The following is a 19,439-nucleotide window of genomic DNA, read 5'->3' as shown; positions in this document are numbered from 1 at the left end:
CCATTAATAGTTGACAAATAACGGAGGATGAATTATTAAAAACAAATCCATGGTGGCTACATGAAGAATCAAACCGCTGACCTTTCCTTGTTCCTCAGTCCGGTCCACGGTAGGCGTGTGGACACAACGCGTGAAATCCCACATGAAGAATCAAACCGCTGACCTTTCCTTCCGGTCCACGATAGGCGTGTGGACACAACGCGTAAAATCCCGTTCCATTTCCCTTCTGTCCAGGTGACTGTTTTGTCTCTACTGCAATTTCAGTAATATTTCCCTTCTGTCCAGGTGACTGTTTTGTTTCTACTGCAATTTCAGTAAAAAACATTTTACTTTAAATTATTTTTTTCATTTTTAGGCCCTTTTTATATATTAATATTAAAAATAAAAATAAAAAAAAAAAAAAAAGAAGAAGAAGAAGCAAAAGTCATAATGGATGGGCAGAAGTTGTAGCCCGCTGCCACACGAAGACCACGCCAACGTGCCTAATAAATAATTCAGTAGTGGGTGGTTGTCTTCTTTCTCTTTTTGTCACCAAACCTCACCCAACATAAAACTTGAAAATTTTATTCCTTTCTTCCATGCCTCTCTTCTCCTCTCATTACTCGGGGATCAAATTTTACAATCTCTCTTGTCGCCGCCCCCATCTCCTTCTTCACCGATGGCCGCGGCGGCGGGCGGTTTCGCCACCTCTATTGCTTCTTCTACACAATCAAATGGTAACCTCCGCTCGCAGGCTGTGCCTTGTCCTCAGATTCAGTCGCAGAACTTCTATAAACCCTTGAGCAGTAGAACGACATCGGCTTCCAACCAAAGACTTTGTTTGAAATGTGAAAGTGCGAGTCAGAATTTGAATTCAATCGATAAAGAAGAATCGAAGAGATCGAACGTTATCGCTCTTGAGCAGCTCAAGGCTTCTGCAATTGACAGTGAGTTTTCCCTTTTTGTTGAGTTTCGAGTTTTGATTATGTGGAATTGGATAACGCGTACGCGCGCATTTTATTATGTGGTCCAAAACGGCCGTTTTTGTAGCTTGCAAAAATCCACTTTCTATTTAGAAACATGGACTTGAAACCTTGTAAAAGTATTGAATTTAGCTTTATTAGAGAAGAAAGAGATGATAATGGTGGTGGTGATTTGAGTATTGTGCAGTAAGAATAATGATTTGGAAGGATCTTAAATTGATTTGATGACACAAGAAAGTTTCAATGTTGTTGTTATGGATCATAGAGGATTTTTTTTGGGTTCAAAAAATTATTTAACTTAAAAGGATTGCTTAATGTTGTGTGTGTTTAGATTAATTGTTTGCTTGTATGGGTGTTGGATGATTGCGATGTCATTAACTAGCAAAAAAAAGGTTCTACCAATTTTGAAGAAGCAGTGTCTTGTGTCGCCCAAGCGCTGAAGTTGTTGATAGTTGATACCAACCTTCTAGGTTGTGTTGACAACAGTTTGCTGACGTGCTTTAATGGTCTTAATTAAATCTCTAATTTCCCTTATCTGTAGCTATAGTTTCAGGTTTTTTCTGTTTTTATTTTCTTGCACTTACATGCCTTCTTGCCAAACCTACCTGGCAATTGTTCATTGATGCTAATTGCTGAGACGTTAATGCCTAATATCAGGATATACAAAGGAAAAGAGCAGCATTATTGTCATTGGACTTAATGTACACTCAGCACCAGTTGATGTACGTGAGAAACTTGCCATCCCAGAAGCCCAGTGGCCTCGAGCCATTAGTGATCTTTGTGCTTTAAATCATATAGAAGAGGCTGCTGTTCTTAGCACTTGTAACAGAACGGAAATTTATGCTGTGGCTCTGTCCCAACATCGTGGAGTTAAAGAAGTGACTGAATGGATGTCGAAGGTACTTATTTGCCTTCTTTTGTGCATCTTAAGAATTCTCAAATAGAACGTGCGAGAGAGAGAGACCTATAAGTTGTGTTTTTGATTCGAGTGTGCTTTTTAATTGATCGGACTCATTCTGCTCCAAATCTGCCTAGCCTGCTAATATCGGGAAACTCCTAGGCATTTCTTGCTGTATATAGACTTTTCAAATTTATTTGATATCAATTCTACCTAAATCAACTGTGAATTCTGTTCTACATGTATTTGGTCAAAACATCTATTGAATAAGGATGCATCTTAAGGAAGATATCATATTAAATTGTTCATATTAGAAATAATTTTAAAAGCAACATCAACCATGGTCTAATTAACAAATTTTCTTTTGACAGATTAGTGGGGTTCCTGTTTCAGAGCTTTGTCAACACCGATTTATGTTGTGCAATAAAGATGCCACCAGACACCTTTTTGAAGTAGCTTCTGGACTCGACTCAATTGTTCTCGGAGAGGGTCAAATCCTTGCTCAGGTGAAGCAAGTTAAAAGACTTGGACAAGGAGTTGATGGCTTTAATAGGAAAATTGGTGGGTTGTTTGAGCATGCAATCATTACTGGGAAACGAGTCAGAACTGAAACCAACATTTCCTCAGGGTCAGTTTCTGTCAGTTCAGCTGCTGTAGAGCTTGCATTAACAAAGCTTCCAGAGTCTTCATATGCTACTGTAAGGGTATTAGTAATTGGAGCTGGCAAAATGGGGAAGCTTGTGATCAAACACTGGGCTGCCAATGGGTGCAAAGAAATGGTGGTTATGAACAGAACTGAGGAGAAAGTTGCCATAATCCGTGAAGAGCTCAAGGATATTCAGATTGTCTATAAGCCGCTTTCAGAAATGATGGGATGTGCTGGCGAAGCAGATGTTATTTTCGCATGTACTGCATCAGAGACTCCACTGTTCTTGAAAGAGCAAATACAAACACTCCCTGCAGACACAGAAATGGCAAGGCGGCTTTTCATTGATATTTCAGTTCCCAGGAATGTAGAACCATGCGTCTCGGATCTTGAAACAGCAGAAGTCTACAACGTGGACAATCTTAAGGATGTCGTGGCAGCCAATAAGGAGGATCGCCTCCGGAAAGCTATGGAAGCGCAAGCAATTATTTCCGAGGAATTGCGGAACTTTGAAGCTTGGAAGGATTCCCTTGAGGCCGTTCCCACCATCAAGAAGCTACGAGCTTATCTTGAAAGAATTAGAGCTTCCGAACTAGACAAGTGTTTGTCAAAGATGGGTGATGTTACAGATAAACAGAAGAAAGCCATTTATGATCTTAGCATAGGTATGATGAAGAAGTTCCTTCATGGTCCAATGCAGCAACTAAGATGTGATGGGAGGAGTGACTGCCAAAAACCAGAAGAGATGCTTGAGATTATGCATGCTGTCAATAGAATGTTTGACCTGGAGACGGAGATAATTTTGGAGACTGTTCGAACAAAAATGGAAAGAACCAAGAAGTGAGATCTTCATTAAAGGGTACAGCTCCATTTTACGGCAGCAATGGGACGTTCCTTACGAGTTCATGTTGTGCTCTTATACATTCAAACGAAATAATACATTCTTTAGATACCGATTTTTGGAGAGGGAAAAGAAGTGCTGCAGTCCTCAACTGCAGCTCTCCTAATTTTTTTAGTGCTCTTAGCTCTAAAGTAATCTAGAGTCAGGATAGTAGGGATTCAGTTGCAAATTTTGTAGCAACGGATTGTTGAGGAACGAGGAGCGTGTTTATGTATTCTTGTAATTATTTCACAGATTTTATTCCTACTTCGAGATGTCATCCTAGGAGTTGTCTTCTGTAACTCTATTCTGATGCGAGGACAGTTGTTGGCTGTTTAAAATTGGAATAATTGTACTAGTAGAACACCAACTTTTCATTTTTTTTCTCCATTGAATTTATAGGTTTTTTTTACATGTAAAAGTTATTTGTTTTTAATTTTTTTATTTAAAAATATATTAAAATAACATATTTTTTTACTTTTTAAAATTTATTTTTAAATTCAACATATAAAAATGATTTTAAAAACAAAATTTTTACAAAATAAACAGGCTTTTAATTTATTTTTTTAGTAAACTGATTTAAATAAATTCCAATCATTTACTTTCAACCACTTTTTGTAATTTGATTATAGGTAAATAAAATGTTCATATATTTATTTATCATCTTGAATAATTGATTAGTTATAACTATAAAATAGCAATTAATTAGTTATAGCTATTTTATAGTTGAGCTTATATTTAAGGAGTGTTTGGAAGTATTATAATAGTTACGATTTAAAGTATTTTTCATTGTAAATATATTAAAATAATTTTTTTATTTTAAAAAAATTATTTTTAACATTAGTATATCAAAATGATTTGAAAACATAAATAAAATATTAATTTTAAACAAAAAAATTAATTTTTTAAGAAATGCAGTTTTAATTGTGTTTCCAAACACTGCTTTATATTCAGTAGACTAAGGTGATTTATAGCTAATACACATAAAAGATTTTTTTTAATGAAGATGAGAACTCTCCAATGTTTAAATAAATAATTTTTTAAAGAGAAAAGGTACAATAATATTTTAAAGATAGATGCTATATATATATATTGAAAATAAAGACTATAAACCTTTATAGCTTATAAGTCTTATTATTTTATAAATAGAAGGATCTGGAGTGTAATTTTATCTTGATAGCATTTAACGATGGATAAATACCTCTTATATTTATATTAATATTTAATAAAAATATGATGTGTTCTTAAAGAACTCTTATATATTTAAAAGATATAAGAAGTTTACGGTTCATGATATCAAATATAGCTGAGCTTATAAATATTAAATTCTTCTTCTATACTAGGTTCAAGGAATGTAAGTCTTTTTTTAGTGGAGTTTAATGGAGGTTGAATTTATCTCTTGAAAAAACTCACGGAAAGTCTAGTATGTCTCTTGAGTTTTTGTAAGAGAGGTTAGCTTCTTTCCTTGAAGAAATTTAAAAGAAAATATTTAAAAGATATAAGAAGTTTACGGTTTATGATATCAAATATAACTGAGCTTGTAAACATTAAGTTCTTCTTCTATACTAGATTCAAGGAATGTAAGTCTCTTTTTAAGTGGAGTTTAATGGAGGTTGGATTTGTCTCTTGAAAAAACTCACGAAAAACGAAAAATCTAGTATGTCTCTTGAGTTTTTGTAAGAGAGGTTAATGATCTTTCTATTCACTAAGTTTAAGAGAGGGTGAATTTGTTTATTTATTGAGTCTAAAAAAAATAATTTTTAAAGTTTTTAAAACTTATTAAATTTAAATTTATCAATTATGTAGGAATAGCTTACCATATTCAGGCTAGCTTCAACTCACTTAACAAGATGGTCGTATATCTTTTCATCAATAAATTTAAAACTATAAATTTTCATTAAAAAAAGGTACTAGGTCATTAATTTTTCTTTACATAGGAGATGCTAAAGAAGGATTCACAGGAAATCTTTCCCTCTTGTTTTATAAATTCTATTTGAGCTTGTTTACTTCCATGGTAACTATTGTTTTTTATTTAAAATTTAAAATTTGAAATATATTAAAATATTTTTTTATTTTTTAAAATTTATTTTTGATATTAAAATTTTAAAATAATAATTTAAAAAAATTAAAATAAAAAAATAATTTTTTTAAATAATTTTTTTAAAAATAGAGGATTAATACACTTATTTATTACCCTTTTTTAATTAAGATTTTAGTTCACAGCTTCTCTACATAATCATGTCCAATAAAAAATAATCAAAATATTAATTGAAAAGTTGAATTTCAGGTGGGTATAAAAGGTAAATAAGAAACAAATAAGGAGTAATATCGTCCAAAGAAACATAAAACTCACACGTGTTTCTCTCTCTAACGGAGTCCTACTACGAGATTTCCTTCTCGATTCCCACGCTCTCTCATTCCCTCTCTCCCTCGCTCGCTCTCGCAGTCCTCTTTCCCCGGTAACATTCTCCAGGTGAGGTAACTCCATTTTCCATTCCCTTTACCTCTTTAATCTTTATCGAAATACAAATTTGATTATGATTTTGGGCAATTACAAGATTTAATTTTAAGCAACTGTGATCTGTTGCCAATATCTTACTCACTCACATAGCGGTTAGTTACATTTTCTTTCTCAGAATTCGCTTTCATATAGCAGTTAGTCACAGTTTCTTTCTTGAAATTCGCTTCCTTTTTCTCTTATTTCAATAGGTACCAGTTTGCCTTTTCTTTTTTCATTTCTCTAATTTCCAAATAAAACCTCAATGATAATAATAAGTGTCTGGAGAGACTCAATTGAGTGTGTATTATGTTAGGTTATGCTTTTTGTATTAATCTGTACGCGCATGTGCTGTCGTTTTTGGTTAAACCTTGCTTGAGGTTTTGGTTTTGCTGTGATTGTGCTCAGTGTGTAATGACTGAGTGTTTATTTTGATTGCAGAGGGTAAGTTCCTGGTTTTTCGAGGACTGTATTTCTCCTTGTTTTATTGGTTTTCTGGTTTCTGGGAGTGGAGGGAGTCCTTTGATTGTTCGCATGATTTTGCTACCACTGATCACTGTAATTGATGATTAAATGATCACGGTGTATTGAAGTTGAAGTTGCTTATTGTATCTTAAACTTCTCGTTGTTAATTGTTGATGTAGTTGTTATGCATTTTCTACATGCCAGTTGATTTGAACTTTGGTAGCTTTAAAATAGGTGGATGATTGTTTCGTTTGATAGTCCTTTTGAGCTATCGCTCGACTATAACACCCCTCTGCCTGGTCCACTTCAAACAACTCCCTCTTCTTGTTCTGGTGTGCCACTTATTAAATTGAACTTACACCAGTCAATCCATTGATATACATTTGACCGTTAAAGAAATCAAGCATAAACAAATGAACAGAAACAAGAAGAGAAGGTCCGAAGGTGTTATTTCAGCCAAGTTTCCAAAAATTACCTCCTCCCAGAATTGACAATTTTTTGTTGCTTGTCAGTGTATCTTCTGTTCTGTATTTGTTGGTATCATGTGAGTTTAGAAGGAGAAAAAAGTGAAAAGAAACAGGAAGAGAGTCCTACATTGTTATATCAACCATGTTTCCCAAACAATGCCTCCATCCAGAATTGATGACTTCTGTTACTCGTTAGTGTATTTTCTGTTCTGTATTTATATTTATTGTCATCATGCAAGTTTTATCCTCTTGGATGATCTTGTAATGCTGTCTATGATTTGTGTCCTAACAATATTTAAAGGCTTGGTATGTATCCTAATTAGTTTTTAGCTTGGACGATCTAATTGTTGTCTATTTTTTGTATCCCTTATCCATTTCCTTTTTTCTTCTTCTTGGTTTCTTAGAGAAGGATATGTTTCCTGTATTTAATTTGTATCCCTTATCCTTTTCTTTTTTTCGTCTTCATGGTTTCTTGGAGAAGTATATGTGTCCTGTATTTAAACTAAAAGCTGGAAAAATGATTGTGGTGAATGACTAGTGCAGCCATTGTTTTGATTGATTGACAGAAAAGATGAATGACAGTGTTTTCTCTCTCTGTTAAATATCCATTCTCTTGTACCTCACTGCTGTTTAAAGTTTGCTGTTCTGCCTGTTCTTATCTATGAGGTGCTCAGCAATTTATTGGCAATAGCTATGATGGGGTATCTGTTATTGTTTAGGAAGTGTGATATTTTTATGTTATTCCACTATTTTAAGTAAAATCAGTACTCATTAATTGTTGTATTTGGGATGAGTAATGTTATTGTGTTTCCTTTTTCTACAGGAATGGAACTAAGTACTGCCAAAGATGCATTTGATCATGTTGCCAAGAAGCAAAAATTGTCATTTTCTAAATCTCATGAAGTAATCAATCAAGTGAGCCATGAAATTGAGCAGGCATTGGTAAAAATCCAGTCAGATGAAGATCCTATGTTTCCCCCTGATCAGAAATCAATTCTCACAGAACTAAAGCACAAGCTTATCGCAATTGCTCCGCTCAAGCAATTAGAAGGGTCACAGAAGGAATTGAATTTAAATCTTAGCAAGTTGCCTAAGCTCCTTGAAAAATCATTTCCTGACATATCCATGTCATACAGAAATGTTGACTTTGACTTTCATATCGTTAATCAGATAATAGCAAGTCATTTTTATCGTCAAGGCTTGTTTGATCTTGGAGATTGCCTAATAAATGAAGCTGGAGAACCAGAAGCAACTGCTCTAAGATCTCATCTGTTGGAACTTCATCAAATACTCGAGGCAATGAGGATTAAAAATATTGAGCCAGCTCTGAAGTGGGCCTCTACCAACCGTGAAAAACTAATGCAGAATGGTTCAAACCTTGAGCTGAAACTTCACCAGCAGCAGTTTGTGGAGATTCTGAAGAGAGGAAGCCGTGCTGATGCCCTCAACTATGCCAAAACTCACCTTGCTTCTTTTGCTTCTAGTCACATGAAAGAGTTTCAGAAGCTAACAGTTTGCATTATGTGGATAGGCAGACTTGAAAAATGTCCTCACTCTGAACTGTTTGCTCCAATCTGTTGGGAGAAGTTGACTGAGGAGTTGAACAGGGATTTCTGCAGCTTCATTGGTCAGTCCCTCCAGAGTCCATTGAGTGTGGCAATAGCAGCTGGGATTGAAGGGCTGCCAACCCTCTTGAAGCTGGTGAATGTAATGGCTGCAAAGAAGCAAGAGTGGCAGGCTTTGAAACAGTTGCCAGTGCCAGTAGAGCTGGGAAAGGAATTTCAGTTCCATTCTATTTTTGTCTGTCCTGTAAGTCGGGATCAAGGCAGTGAGGAGAATCCACCGATGCTGCTGCCATGCTTCCATGTTCTCTGCAAGCAGTCGATCATGAAGCTATCAAAAGGCAGCTCCCGGTCATTCAAGTGTCCTTACTGTCCAACTGAGGCCTCAGCTGTGGTGTGCAGGCAGCTATATATCTGAAGAAATTTTCACTCCTCTGTAGGAATAGACTGCAGAATTTGTGTGGGTTGGTGAGAACGTGTTTTTGCTTGCGGGTTACTGTATGTAAAATTCTTTTCAAATTTATGTTTTGATTTTCAGACTTTTCAGTTGCTGAAATCCCAGGTATACGGATGTAAATACATAAAAACAAGGTGATTACCATCGTTTCACTTTTATCATGATACTGACATCAGGCCTCGGCATTCAGGTGATATTGGTGTCCAGTGATCATATTCCGTGATTGAGGATAACTTTTCATTGCTGTATAACTTTGTTCAGTAGTTCTGTACAAGTAGAAATCAAAAAGATTATGGAGAATTCTATGTATGCCGACAATAACCACAACACCTGGATCTGATTAGTTATTCACTTCTTCCAAAATCTTTGTGTTATTATTAGAGTTGCAGAAAATAGATTGGAATATGGAATTCATGTCAGCAGAACGCGAGTGCAGTAATCTTCAGGTTAGTGTGTTAAGATTCAGGTATCACTGCTCGTTATATGTGAGAGGGGAGAGGCTTTACCGGATTCAGAGGGGCTGTGAAGCTCTATGGTCAGAAATCAGAAAGGAATTCAGATGAATTTGCACAACAGATGTTTAAGACATCATTTCCATTCTAATAACGCTGGCAATTGGTGTCTACCATGATTTTTCCACCAATGATTAATAAAAAGAACATCGGAGCAACTTTCAGGGGAAATAAATTATCATACACATTAATAAAAGCAATCACTGATTCGGAGCAACTTTCAGGGGAAATAAATTATTATACACATTAATAAAAGCAATCACTGATTAATAAAAAGAACATGGGAGCAACTTCCAGGGGAAACAAATTATCATACACATTAATAAAAGCATTCACTGATCAATCATCTTTTCCTGTGAATTTATCAAACTTTACTAGTAAAAAAGAAGCCAAATCCGATTGTCAGCAATATCCACCACTTAACAACAAACAACAAACCAGCCATTCCGATTAAGTTTCTATCCCTACATGACATATCTTACACGTTTGAACTTATTGAGAAAACCCCATTATCCTCTTCAAACCTGGAAACAGCATGGAACCAGAAGAATGTGAAGGTGGCTTCCTTTCATGTAAGTACTCTTCAATCATTTCCTTGACAGACCTAGCAGATAAAGGGTGAAAACTGACACCCCATTCATCAACAAACCCTTTAATCAAAACCCTTTTCTCCTCTTGATCCATTTTACTCCATTTCCTCTTCGCTTCCTCTTTATCCAAAGCCAAGTACTTGCAAAGCTCAGCGAAAAGTAGTTCTCTGCTTTTCTTCATGGCCTCTTCTCGTTGCACCAAATGGATGTTTATTTTTGCTACTTCTGATGCCAGGTCTGATGCAAGATCAGCATCACTTCTGATTTTTTTGTGGGTGCATAGGATTCGGGTTCTGAAATGGGTTGTAGTGGGGGAGGGACAACAGTAGGATTTCGGACGTTGAAGAATTGTGTTTGGAAAAAATAGATTCGTTTTTAGGGCCATTTTTGAGGTTTTGAATCACCAGGTCGGTTGGGATTTTGCAGAAATTGAGGTTTTTAGGGTTTGGTGGTTAAGGAAGATTTTGTTAGAAACAGAGGAATCCCTGCGTCGTGCAGTGTTTGGAATTTGGTTCGGATATAGCTTTTATTGAAGTTTTGACAGCAACATCATACGGCGCCATCTGTGGTGGGTTTTGACAGCAACATCATACGGCGCCATCTGATTCATGGATGACAGAAATGGAATGCTATCCAAATTAGCTTTGACCCACGTTGGTCCAGTGGTTAAATTTGGTTCTGTGGTGGGTTGTGATAGAGAGGGACAAGAGTAGACTTAAGGAGGTTGGAAAAGGGTGTTAGGAAAAAACAGATAGGTAACGTTTGGTTCGGAGTACAAGAAGGCAGGAACATGCAAGAAACAAAAAAACATCGTGTTAATTTGATTGGTGGAGACGAAAACAGGAGAATATCTATCTAAGAAATAGAGATTGAGACAGGAAAATTAATAAGAAATCAGTCAAGGAACACAGAGTTTGAAGACCGTTAACAGATGCATAAGAAAATACAATAAATTTCATGATTGAGATGAATACAACCGTTTGATCAAGATGAAGCACTCACCTATCGTTTAGCCGGGGTAAAACTCCCAAGGAACAGCTCCTCGACAAGATTATGTTGCTTATCAAGATTCTGCTGTCCAGCATGATATACAAATCTAGGGAGAGGGTTCGCAATCAAATAATGCACAGGTTAATTGGTTCTATACTCGCATTCATCAGTAAATGATAGCTTGCATGAGTCCAGAAGTATTATTTTCCAAGAAAAAATCCTTGAAAACCTGTGGTGAACTTCTACAAAAAAGATGAAAAAAGAAAAAAGAAAACCTTTCTGAACTTCTCTACAGCTCTATCAGCTTGAGGTCCAAACGCTTGATTGTAGTGCCCTAGCAGGTCCAAACCTTCTTCGGAAAAATGGAAGCCATTTGATCAGCCGACCGAAGTAAATCTGAGCTGAGGTCTGAGAATGGAACTCTAATCAACCGAAGCAAAACTAAACCTCAAAATTAAATCGGTCCTTCAACGCAGCAATAGCTTTGTCTAAATTTCTCGTGCAACAAGACACCATTGCAGCAATAGCTTTGTCTAAATTTCTCGTGCCAACAAGACACCATTGCCATGTAGTGTCTGAGCAGACATCGCTATGAATTAGCTTCTTCCCGCTGTTGCTAGTTACAGTCCCAGCCATACTGCTGCATTCAGTCAGATTCGAACTCGAGTATTTGATTTAATTTCTAAAAACAAATTAAAATCGAAGAAAAGGGTTTCGGAAATTCTTCATTTGCTTATCACAACTCGCGGGAACCAAAAAAACCCTTATCATTCAGCGTCGTACAACTCCTTATCACAAAATCTTTGTAAGATGCGATTTTTGTGTGAGAGGAATGAGTACAAGCTAATAATATTTCATCATAGGGCATGACTACCACGATAACAGTTGCTTGTCACGTGCAAGTAGAGCCAGTGCAGCGTCTGGAATTTGGTTTGCACAAGTTCTATTGAAGTTTTGACTTTAACACCATAAGAAATCGTCTGATTTATAAAGATAAATCATGGATGATGCAAATGGAATACCCTTCCAGCTACAATGGATACACGTTTAACAAATGTTTAAATTGGGTCTTGAAGGTTTTATTTTCGAATCCCAGAAAGACTTGAAAATTTAGGAATGGAGGCAACACTACTCATCCAACAATTCCATTGTATATACCAAGCTACATTGCCAGGAAAAAAACAAAGGGTTTAAACCGATAGGTCACGTGAGCTAGTTTAGAATTGGAATAGACGATTAGCAATTGCTGTGCTTGGCGAACAGCAAGCTAGAAATCAATATAACGGAACAAGGCATTAGATGGTCAGAACAAGGAAAAACTCTTTGGAGAAAGAAATCAACGATGCCACATTTCATCATGAACCACACACTTAAACTTGAAGAAACAGGAACCTGGGAGCTCAAAGCAGTGAGGTTGCCAGAACAGAATTTGTGACTATGCTAAGGTCATATTGTATGCGTTGAAAAGAAAAAAAACATGATAAGGGAATAAAATGAATTGGATAAATAAGAAAAGAAATGAATAATGGCATAAAGATGACTTTCTAAATTAAAAACCAGTTAGATCTAGTGGGAGCATGATGCAATATTCAGTAAGCCTCAGAACCACCTTCCCCACCTGCAAAAAGAATTTCCTATGATTTCTCTCTTCTTCCTTCATCTTTCTCCTTCTCTTTTACAACGTGAATCAATTCATTTCCGTTCAAAAATTCTGAGAAAGAATAGAGCAGCAACCTTTGTCCATCAGCATATATCTCCATGAAGACTCGTCTTTAGTCTTTAGCCTGGTATGCCGATAAACAGATTCTAACAAGCTGGTCCCCATGAAATTGCAGCAGCCACTCAGCTTAAGTGTGTCATATAAATATTTGCAAAAGGAAATCTGAGATTTTACAATATCCTCCTCACGGTTCACCACCCCATCTACAAGCTATTGTGAATCAGCCCTGAGAAGATATCAACCCATGTGTCCGGGACACCAGGTAGGCACCAATGCATGCAGTCCTGACCCCATATTGCCACAGCATCCTTCTTTCCTAACCAAATCGCTGGGTGGGCATCTGCCCTAAACTCACTCAAATGAGTAAGATCCAGCAATCGGATATCTGTACCTTGCAGCATCTCTTCAATCACGTGATTTATCTTTCTTGCCTCTTTATTCACTCCATTGTTGCTGGGGTCAAACCACAAGTCCAGCTGTGCATGTATCGGTATCAAAATCTCTTGAGCAAGGAAATAAAGAAAGAGGAAACAAAAAAAATTATACACACACACACACACATATATATACATGGAAACATGTCAGAAGGTGAAGGTGTCAAAGGAGAAACTTTTCATCTCAGAATATCTAGTTCAAAATTTGAACAATTGTCATAGCATTTCAGTACATTCAAACAAATTTGATGAAAGACTCTGAGCTTCCTTTGGATAGGGGCCACAGCAAAAAATTAATTATCATCAAAATGACATAGGAATTAAATGTAAAGAGTAAATAGCTGTCATCAATGTATTACCTCATGTTCCTTTAGGGGCTCATTAAACAGGCAACTGCCATTTTGATTCCACTCGCCACCATAAAAATGGCGTGGCGATTGCAACCGCCAAAACTTGAGCGTCTTGCGAGGAACTTCTCTTTCAATGTACGAGACCATATTCTCAAGAACAACTTTAAGTCCTTCAAATAATCCAAGGGGAGGAAGTATTGGTTGCCCAGCACGATAGAAAACAAGAGGCGTCTCTTTTGGGAATTTGTCATAACCCCACCTAGTAAGACCAGACCATATGTTAAAGATACCACAATAAATATAGTACTAGCTAACAAATGAAAGCATCAAAATTAATGCAAGGGAAGAAGGTTGAGAGTAAACAAGCTGCCAGAATAACCTTTGCATGCTTTTGTTTTACTTGCAACAGGAAAAGGAGAAAACATATCTGTGCCAGGCGCAGCAAAATTAAGACCTCGAAAGCAAAAAAAAATTCTGTGAACCCCCAAAATATTAGGTTTTGGAAAAACCAAAATGCCTTTTTCAGTCAATTAACCAAGCTTCTTTTAAATCCAAATCATGCATATGCACTGTCAAAGCATTACAGGATGAAAACATCAATTCATTTCCAATGTTTTCCTAAATTTCAGAGAAGAAAAGGAAATTACCAATGACCAGTATTAAAGAGGAGAACATCATAGTAGTCGGTGATGGTGGCCCAATCTTCTGCGGGTATATCAACATCTACACGATATATTCCCTTCCGTCCATCATTCATAGTAGGCTGTTTTGGCTGCCACCTTTATTTGATCAAGTTACGAACAAGTGAGGTTGTCATTTTCAAAATTTCCAAAAATGATAAGTTAAGGAACCATTTAAAGATTAAGGTATAGCAGACATGACTCATATGACTGTCAACAAAACAGAGACCAAAGCAGAGAGTGCACACAACTAAATAAGAAAAAAAATCGCTGTTCACTTGCAAGGCTGTTAATATCCTCACAAACATGCAGTATGAGTTCATACAAACATAGTATGAACAAACCAAACTGTCATGCCCAATTCAATCCCAAGTTAAATCAATGGAAAATCCACTGCAAAAAGGGACATAAAATAAACTGATGTAGGTTGCACCAATGGTTTCCAGCATAAGTTTCATTCTCGTTGAACTATTCTAACTGAGTGATTTAAATATACTTTGAAAATCCCAAGTATCCAATTCTTTAGTGATGAAATGTATCCCATAGACACTTTAGCAACTCTCAAAAGCAAACATGGATATTGCAATCATAGGGTAGCGCAGCTTTGAGCAACAGTTTGAGACACCAAACAATTTCGTCAATAACAACCAGTAATTAGGGTACTTGATCAAAATCTGTATGAAACCTGTGAAGCTAAAATATGTTTTCCCGGAATCCAAATTAGGTCACTGTTGCATATCAAAATACCATTTGGATAAGAAAATATGAAGCACCTTTCATTAAGCCTGGTCTCGATAATCAGCATTATGCGAATCAGTCTCACTAGTTTTATAGCATGCAAAGTTTAGTTCTTTAATTGACGTGAATCCATTCTTCCCCTGCATCGGCCTAAAACTCCACACCCTGTTCCACTCTATCTAGAAGATATATCAATCTCACTAGTTTTATAGCATGCAAAGTTTAGTTCTTTAATAGACGTGAATCCATTCTTCCCCTGCATCGGCCTAAAACTCCAGACCCTGTTCCACTCTATCTAGAAGATATATATGGCTACAAGTATATTCCTTTAGCTAAACTGCTCCTAAATTCAAGCGCTACATTTAGTTCAAATCAATAACACCCACATTGCATTATCAACCAAGCAGTAAAAACAAATGACAAAGTAAACAGAAACAGGCATTTAAGAAGCCTTACTCATATTTGGAAAGCAAAACAGCCCGGTGATAAGCAACAGTGACATTGAACTTGGGGAAATAAGCACCTCTCCAAGCTCTTTTCCTTTTCCACTTCTTAGCACTGCCATCAGCAACTCTAAGAATACACAAGAAAGAAACCAAAAAATTCTCATTCAAAGAATCTCCAACAAATCCGATATTCCTATTCCTCATCAACTCAAGAAACCTCTCAGGATCAATCTTTGGCAATTCACAATCTTTAGGTGCCCATCTCCAAGAATTAATCAACCCCATGTTTTCTCTCTGATTTCTAAAGCAATTCCATGCATTTCTGTGAAATGGGCAGGACTCATCGTAAAGAGGTTTTGTGGATTTGGTGCGGTCTAGGACCCAGTTGCCTTTGAAGAGATTACAGGAACTTGTTCTTGTTGTTGTTGTGGTGGTGATGGTGCTGCTGGTGGTGGTGGAGTGTGGGAGGAGAGAAGTGGAGTAAAGGTAGAAGAAGAGGAAGGAGAGGAGGATCAAGTATGGGAGTGCTGGTGGGAGTTTTGGTGGCATTTTGGATCCACCACCGTCAATAGGCTATGTGAAAAGAAAGGTGTTGTTCTTTTCAGACTTCACTCTGGCCTTCCATCTCATAGCTCTGTTTTTTAAGATGAAACCGACATGTAGCTTCGTGGTCAGTGACACGATGTTTCATCGCGAACGATCTGTCATTCTCCTGATTGCTTGCCTTTATAGTTTACACCTATCATGTATTTAAATGATGATTTTTTATTTTTTTTATTTTATTTTTGATATTAATAAATTAAAAAAAATTTAAAAATATATAAAACAACTAATTTAAAATAAATAAATAAATAAAACCAATATTTTTAAAAGTATTTTTAAAATACAAAAATAATGAGATTTTTAGTTGAGTGGCTTATACTTCATCACGAATTAGACATAAAATAATTAAAATTAATAATGTTAAATTGATATAAGCATGTTTTAAATAAGAAAAAAATTAGTGTTAAATGAAAAAAATAATATTAATCCATTTAATTTATTAAACATATGATCCAAGTTACTTTATTTTTTTATCTTTTCTAAAGTCAAATACATATTTTAATTATACATGAAGAATAAAAAAACAAAAAAAGCTATTGTCAAATAACCTAACATAACAGTTTTTTTTATTCTAGGGATAAAGAAGTAATTTTATTATTTAAAGTTTTATGAAAAATGACAAAAAAAAACTTTTAATTAGCAGTTAAGAGATAAATAAAAATAAATCATAAAACCTAATTTTTTTTAAAAAAAAAAAACCATAGTTAGCTTATAAAATATATGACTAAGACTATTTGACCATAAACACTAAATATAAAACTCAATTTTCAAGAAATCAAATATTAAAAGATAAAATTATAAAAAAATTAAACTATATAAAAAGATAAAAAAAAAGATTAATTAAAAAAAAAAGCAAGTTCACTCCTGTTAACCGCTAAAACCACAAGTCAAGTTATGAAATTGGGATAACTTGATAGAAATAAAAATGAATAAAACCAAGTCAAGTTATGAAATTGGGATAACTCGATAGAAATAAAAATGAATAAAACCACAAAGCTTATTTTGTAAAAAAATAATTAATTATACAAGAAGATTCAAAAGAAAAAATAATAATTAAAAGAACGAGTAACAAATTTAAAAGAAAAACTAGTGAGAAAATGAATAATTTTAAATCAAAGAGTTAAATTAAAAAAAAATACTTTTACATGAGAATTAAAAGAAGAAGTCACCAAATAAATAATGAATAAATTAAAAAATAACATATTTTTTATCAAATGATGAAATTTAAAATAATTAAAAGTTTACAAAAGAGGCAAGAAATAAAATTAAGAAGTAAAAAAATAGGAATAAAATTTAAAATAAAATAAAATAAAATGATAAAATTAAAAAACAATCAAAAACTTGCAAAAAATTTAAGAATAAAAAAAAAAGTCGATACTCAAACACACATAACTAAAGTAACTACCCTCAATCTTTAATGACCAACATGAATTTTAAGACAAGAGAAGAGAGAGAGATGGTGGCTATAGCTGATAATAATCCATCAAGAATCAAGCAACCTGTGCTATCTCTATAGGAAGAAGACACAACAAGGAACATAATGACATGGTGAAAGAAAGGTTTTTAGAATATCTTTCTATGATCTTAGCTTTGATATAAGATTCACATTTTTCAAAGTCTTTGTTTAACGTTGGGATTAACCTTAAACTATGATTCACATGACATAAATGTGCATGCCCTAAATTAATAAAAGAGAGTATGTAAATTGAATTAACAGTTGCATTACTATTCTCAATATTTAATTTGACACGTGTTATAAGAAAACATAATCCTTGATTTCAATATATTAAAATTCTCAGAAGCTACACTTCAAACGTACAGACAATAACTGTTAGATGCTAATGAGACGGTACTGCCAAATTACTGAGTTTTTTATTAGCCGGGAAAGGAAAGAAGCTATAAACCTTGTAAATCAGAGGGTACTCCTTGTGATTTGTTTTCGTATGATTTCAATACATTATTTTTATTTGGAATTCGATTCATTATTCTTAAAAAATTAAAAACATAACAATTGATTTAAAACTCTAATTTGAATTAAATTCAAAGAATTCCAAATATCTATGCAAAGCTTAATCCCGTTTGTTTATTAAAAATTAGTTTTTTTAAAAAAATTATTTTTTAAAAAAATAAAATTTTTTAAAATAAATTATTTTTTAATATCTAATAAAATCATGAAATATAAATAAAAAAAACTTCTTAATATTTTATGAAAATAATATTTCATAAAACAAACAGGGTTAAATATGAATGACCAGCAGGTTTTCGGACTTTGATTGATTATGTTGGTGTAGTTTGTAAATGAATAAAAGAAAAGATATTTATCTCACATTAGAAAGAAACACTCCCTCCTAATGTTTCTAAGTATGGGTTTCTATTGTGTAGTAAATTAAACCATGGTAGATAAACTCTTCTATTTGGCTTTCTAATGTTATTATATGGATATTTAAAATATCAAAAAATAGCATTTGGAACTTTAAACTTGAAACTTAATATGAACAATTATACTATTTTATGAATAGTCATACTGTTTGATGAACGATCATATTATTTCATCAACAATCATATTGTTTGATAAACAACCATAGTATTTCATCAATAGTCATATTGTTTGATGAACAACCATAGTGGTTCATCAACAGTCATATTATTTTATCGTTATGTTTCAAGTTTATAAAAACATATTACTATAAAGAAAAGATATACAACAAAATATTTTTTTTTTTTGGTCTTATCTTCTCATTCTTTTAGAGGTTTAGAGGGCTTAGTTGTATTCTATATGTATTGTCTCTGTGTGGGACAAATAAACACCTTAAAGATAGTGTTTCCATGCTTCTAAGCCAACTTTATATTTGTTTCCATCCTAAACTTTCCTAAGTTAGGTTTTTGAATGCGTCGTTGCTTGGTCTGATGAGATTTGTGGGAAGAATTTACTGTTAAGGTCTAGGACACATCATGATCACTATATTATACAACAAAGAAATTAGGTAATGGTTTTTTTTAAGGAAAACATCATGGAATGGAAACTATTGAATCTAAGGTGTAAGATAAATTGAATTCAAGAGTTAAATTGCAATATTTCGAGAGTTTAAGATGAAAGCGAAAATAATTTAAGAATTTAAGGACTGTAGTGTTAAATCGCTTTCAAACCCTGTTTAGAACATTCATTTTGAAGTGTTTACAAAATTTATATAATATCCAATTTATATGTTGACTGAATATTTTAAAATCAAAAGTTTAAAGGAATTGCATGTTGAATCCTCAATTTGATGTTTGATTTTAGATTTGGTTTGTTTGTAGTCTCATTGATCTTTAGGTTTATATATTTTATTATTAACAATAAAATAAAAAATTAAATTAATAATATACTTGATTGAGAATAAATCTTAAATAAATTTATATAAAGATCATAAATGTCATATATTTATATATTTTATTGGTAATAATAAAATAAAAAATTAAACTAATAATATGTTTAGTTGAGAATAAATCTTAAAACAAGTTTATATAAAGATGATATAAACAAATATGAAGGTTTTATGAAG

At 34.1% G+C, this 19,439-nt stretch overlaps 4 protein-coding genes across 9 annotated transcripts; 2 read left to right on the top strand and 2 right to left on the bottom strand.

Moving 5' to 3' along the window:
* The first annotated feature begins 445 nt into the window (after positions 1-445).
* On the top strand, positions 446-3,784 carry LOC105129744 (glutamyl-tRNA reductase 1, chloroplastic-like). Its single transcript, XM_011031945.1, has 3 exons — positions 446-926; positions 1,620-1,861; positions 2,232-3,784. The coding sequence occupies exons 1-3, from the start codon at positions 659-661 to the stop codon at positions 3,348-3,350; spliced, it is 1,629 nt and encodes a 542-aa protein (XP_011030247.1). The 5' UTR covers positions 446-658; the 3' UTR covers positions 3,351-3,784.
* Positions 3,785-5,737: 1,953 nt separating this feature from the next.
* On the top strand, positions 5,738-9,134 carry LOC105129743 (protein RMD5 homolog A-like). Of its 4 annotated transcripts, none has more exons than XM_011031940.1 (4): positions 5,738-5,859; positions 6,325-6,352; positions 6,777-6,784; positions 7,639-9,134. In XM_011031940.1, exon 4 carries the CDS (start codon positions 7,641-7,643, stop codon positions 8,793-8,795), a length of 1,155 nt encoding a protein of 384 aa, XP_011030242.1. In that variant the 5' UTR covers positions 5,738-5,859; positions 6,325-6,352; positions 6,777-6,784; positions 7,639-7,640; the 3' UTR covers positions 8,796-9,134. The 4 variants fall into 4 exon arrangements, with proteins under 4 accessions (XP_011030242.1, XP_011030243.1, XP_011030246.1 ...); XM_011031941.1 differs by having other exon boundaries at positions 5,738-5,864; XM_011031944.1 differs by lacking the exons at positions 6,325-6,352; positions 6,777-6,784.
* A 507-nt stretch (positions 9,135-9,641) lies between these two features.
* On the bottom strand, positions 9,642-10,504 carry LOC105129740 (uncharacterized). Its single transcript, XM_011031936.1, has one exon. The coding sequence runs from the start codon at positions 10,319-10,321 to the stop codon at positions 9,839-9,841; it is 483 nt and encodes a 160-aa protein (XP_011030238.1). The 5' UTR covers positions 10,322-10,504; the 3' UTR covers positions 9,642-9,838.
* A 1,742-nt stretch (positions 10,505-12,246) lies between these two features.
* On the bottom strand, positions 12,247-15,960 carry TBL12 (trichome birefringence-like protein (DUF828)). Of its 3 annotated transcripts, none has more exons than XM_011031937.1 (4): positions 15,305-15,954; positions 14,078-14,209; positions 13,440-13,689; positions 12,247-13,122 (listed from the first exon to the last, which is right to left on the bottom strand). In XM_011031937.1, the coding sequence occupies exons 1-4, from the start codon at positions 15,841-15,843 to the stop codon at positions 12,850-12,852; spliced, it is 1,194 nt and encodes a 397-aa protein (XP_011030239.1). In that variant the 5' UTR covers positions 15,844-15,954; the 3' UTR covers positions 12,247-12,849. The 3 variants fall into 3 exon arrangements, with proteins under 3 accessions (XP_011030239.1, XP_011030240.1, XP_011030241.1); XM_011031938.1 differs by having other exon boundaries at positions 12,993-13,099; positions 15,305-15,960; XM_011031939.1 differs by having other exon boundaries at positions 13,061-13,148; positions 15,305-15,960.
* Between the last annotated feature and the right edge of the window lie 3,479 nt (positions 15,961-19,439).

The sequence above is a fragment of the Populus euphratica genome, unplaced genomic scaffold, assembly GCF_000495115.2.
Source record: "Populus euphratica unplaced genomic scaffold, PopEup_1.0 scaffold34.1, whole genome shotgun sequence".
NCBI lineage: Eukaryota > Viridiplantae > Streptophyta > Magnoliopsida > Malpighiales > Salicaceae > Populus > Populus euphratica.
This window is presented reverse-complemented; position numbering and strand designations above follow the sequence as displayed.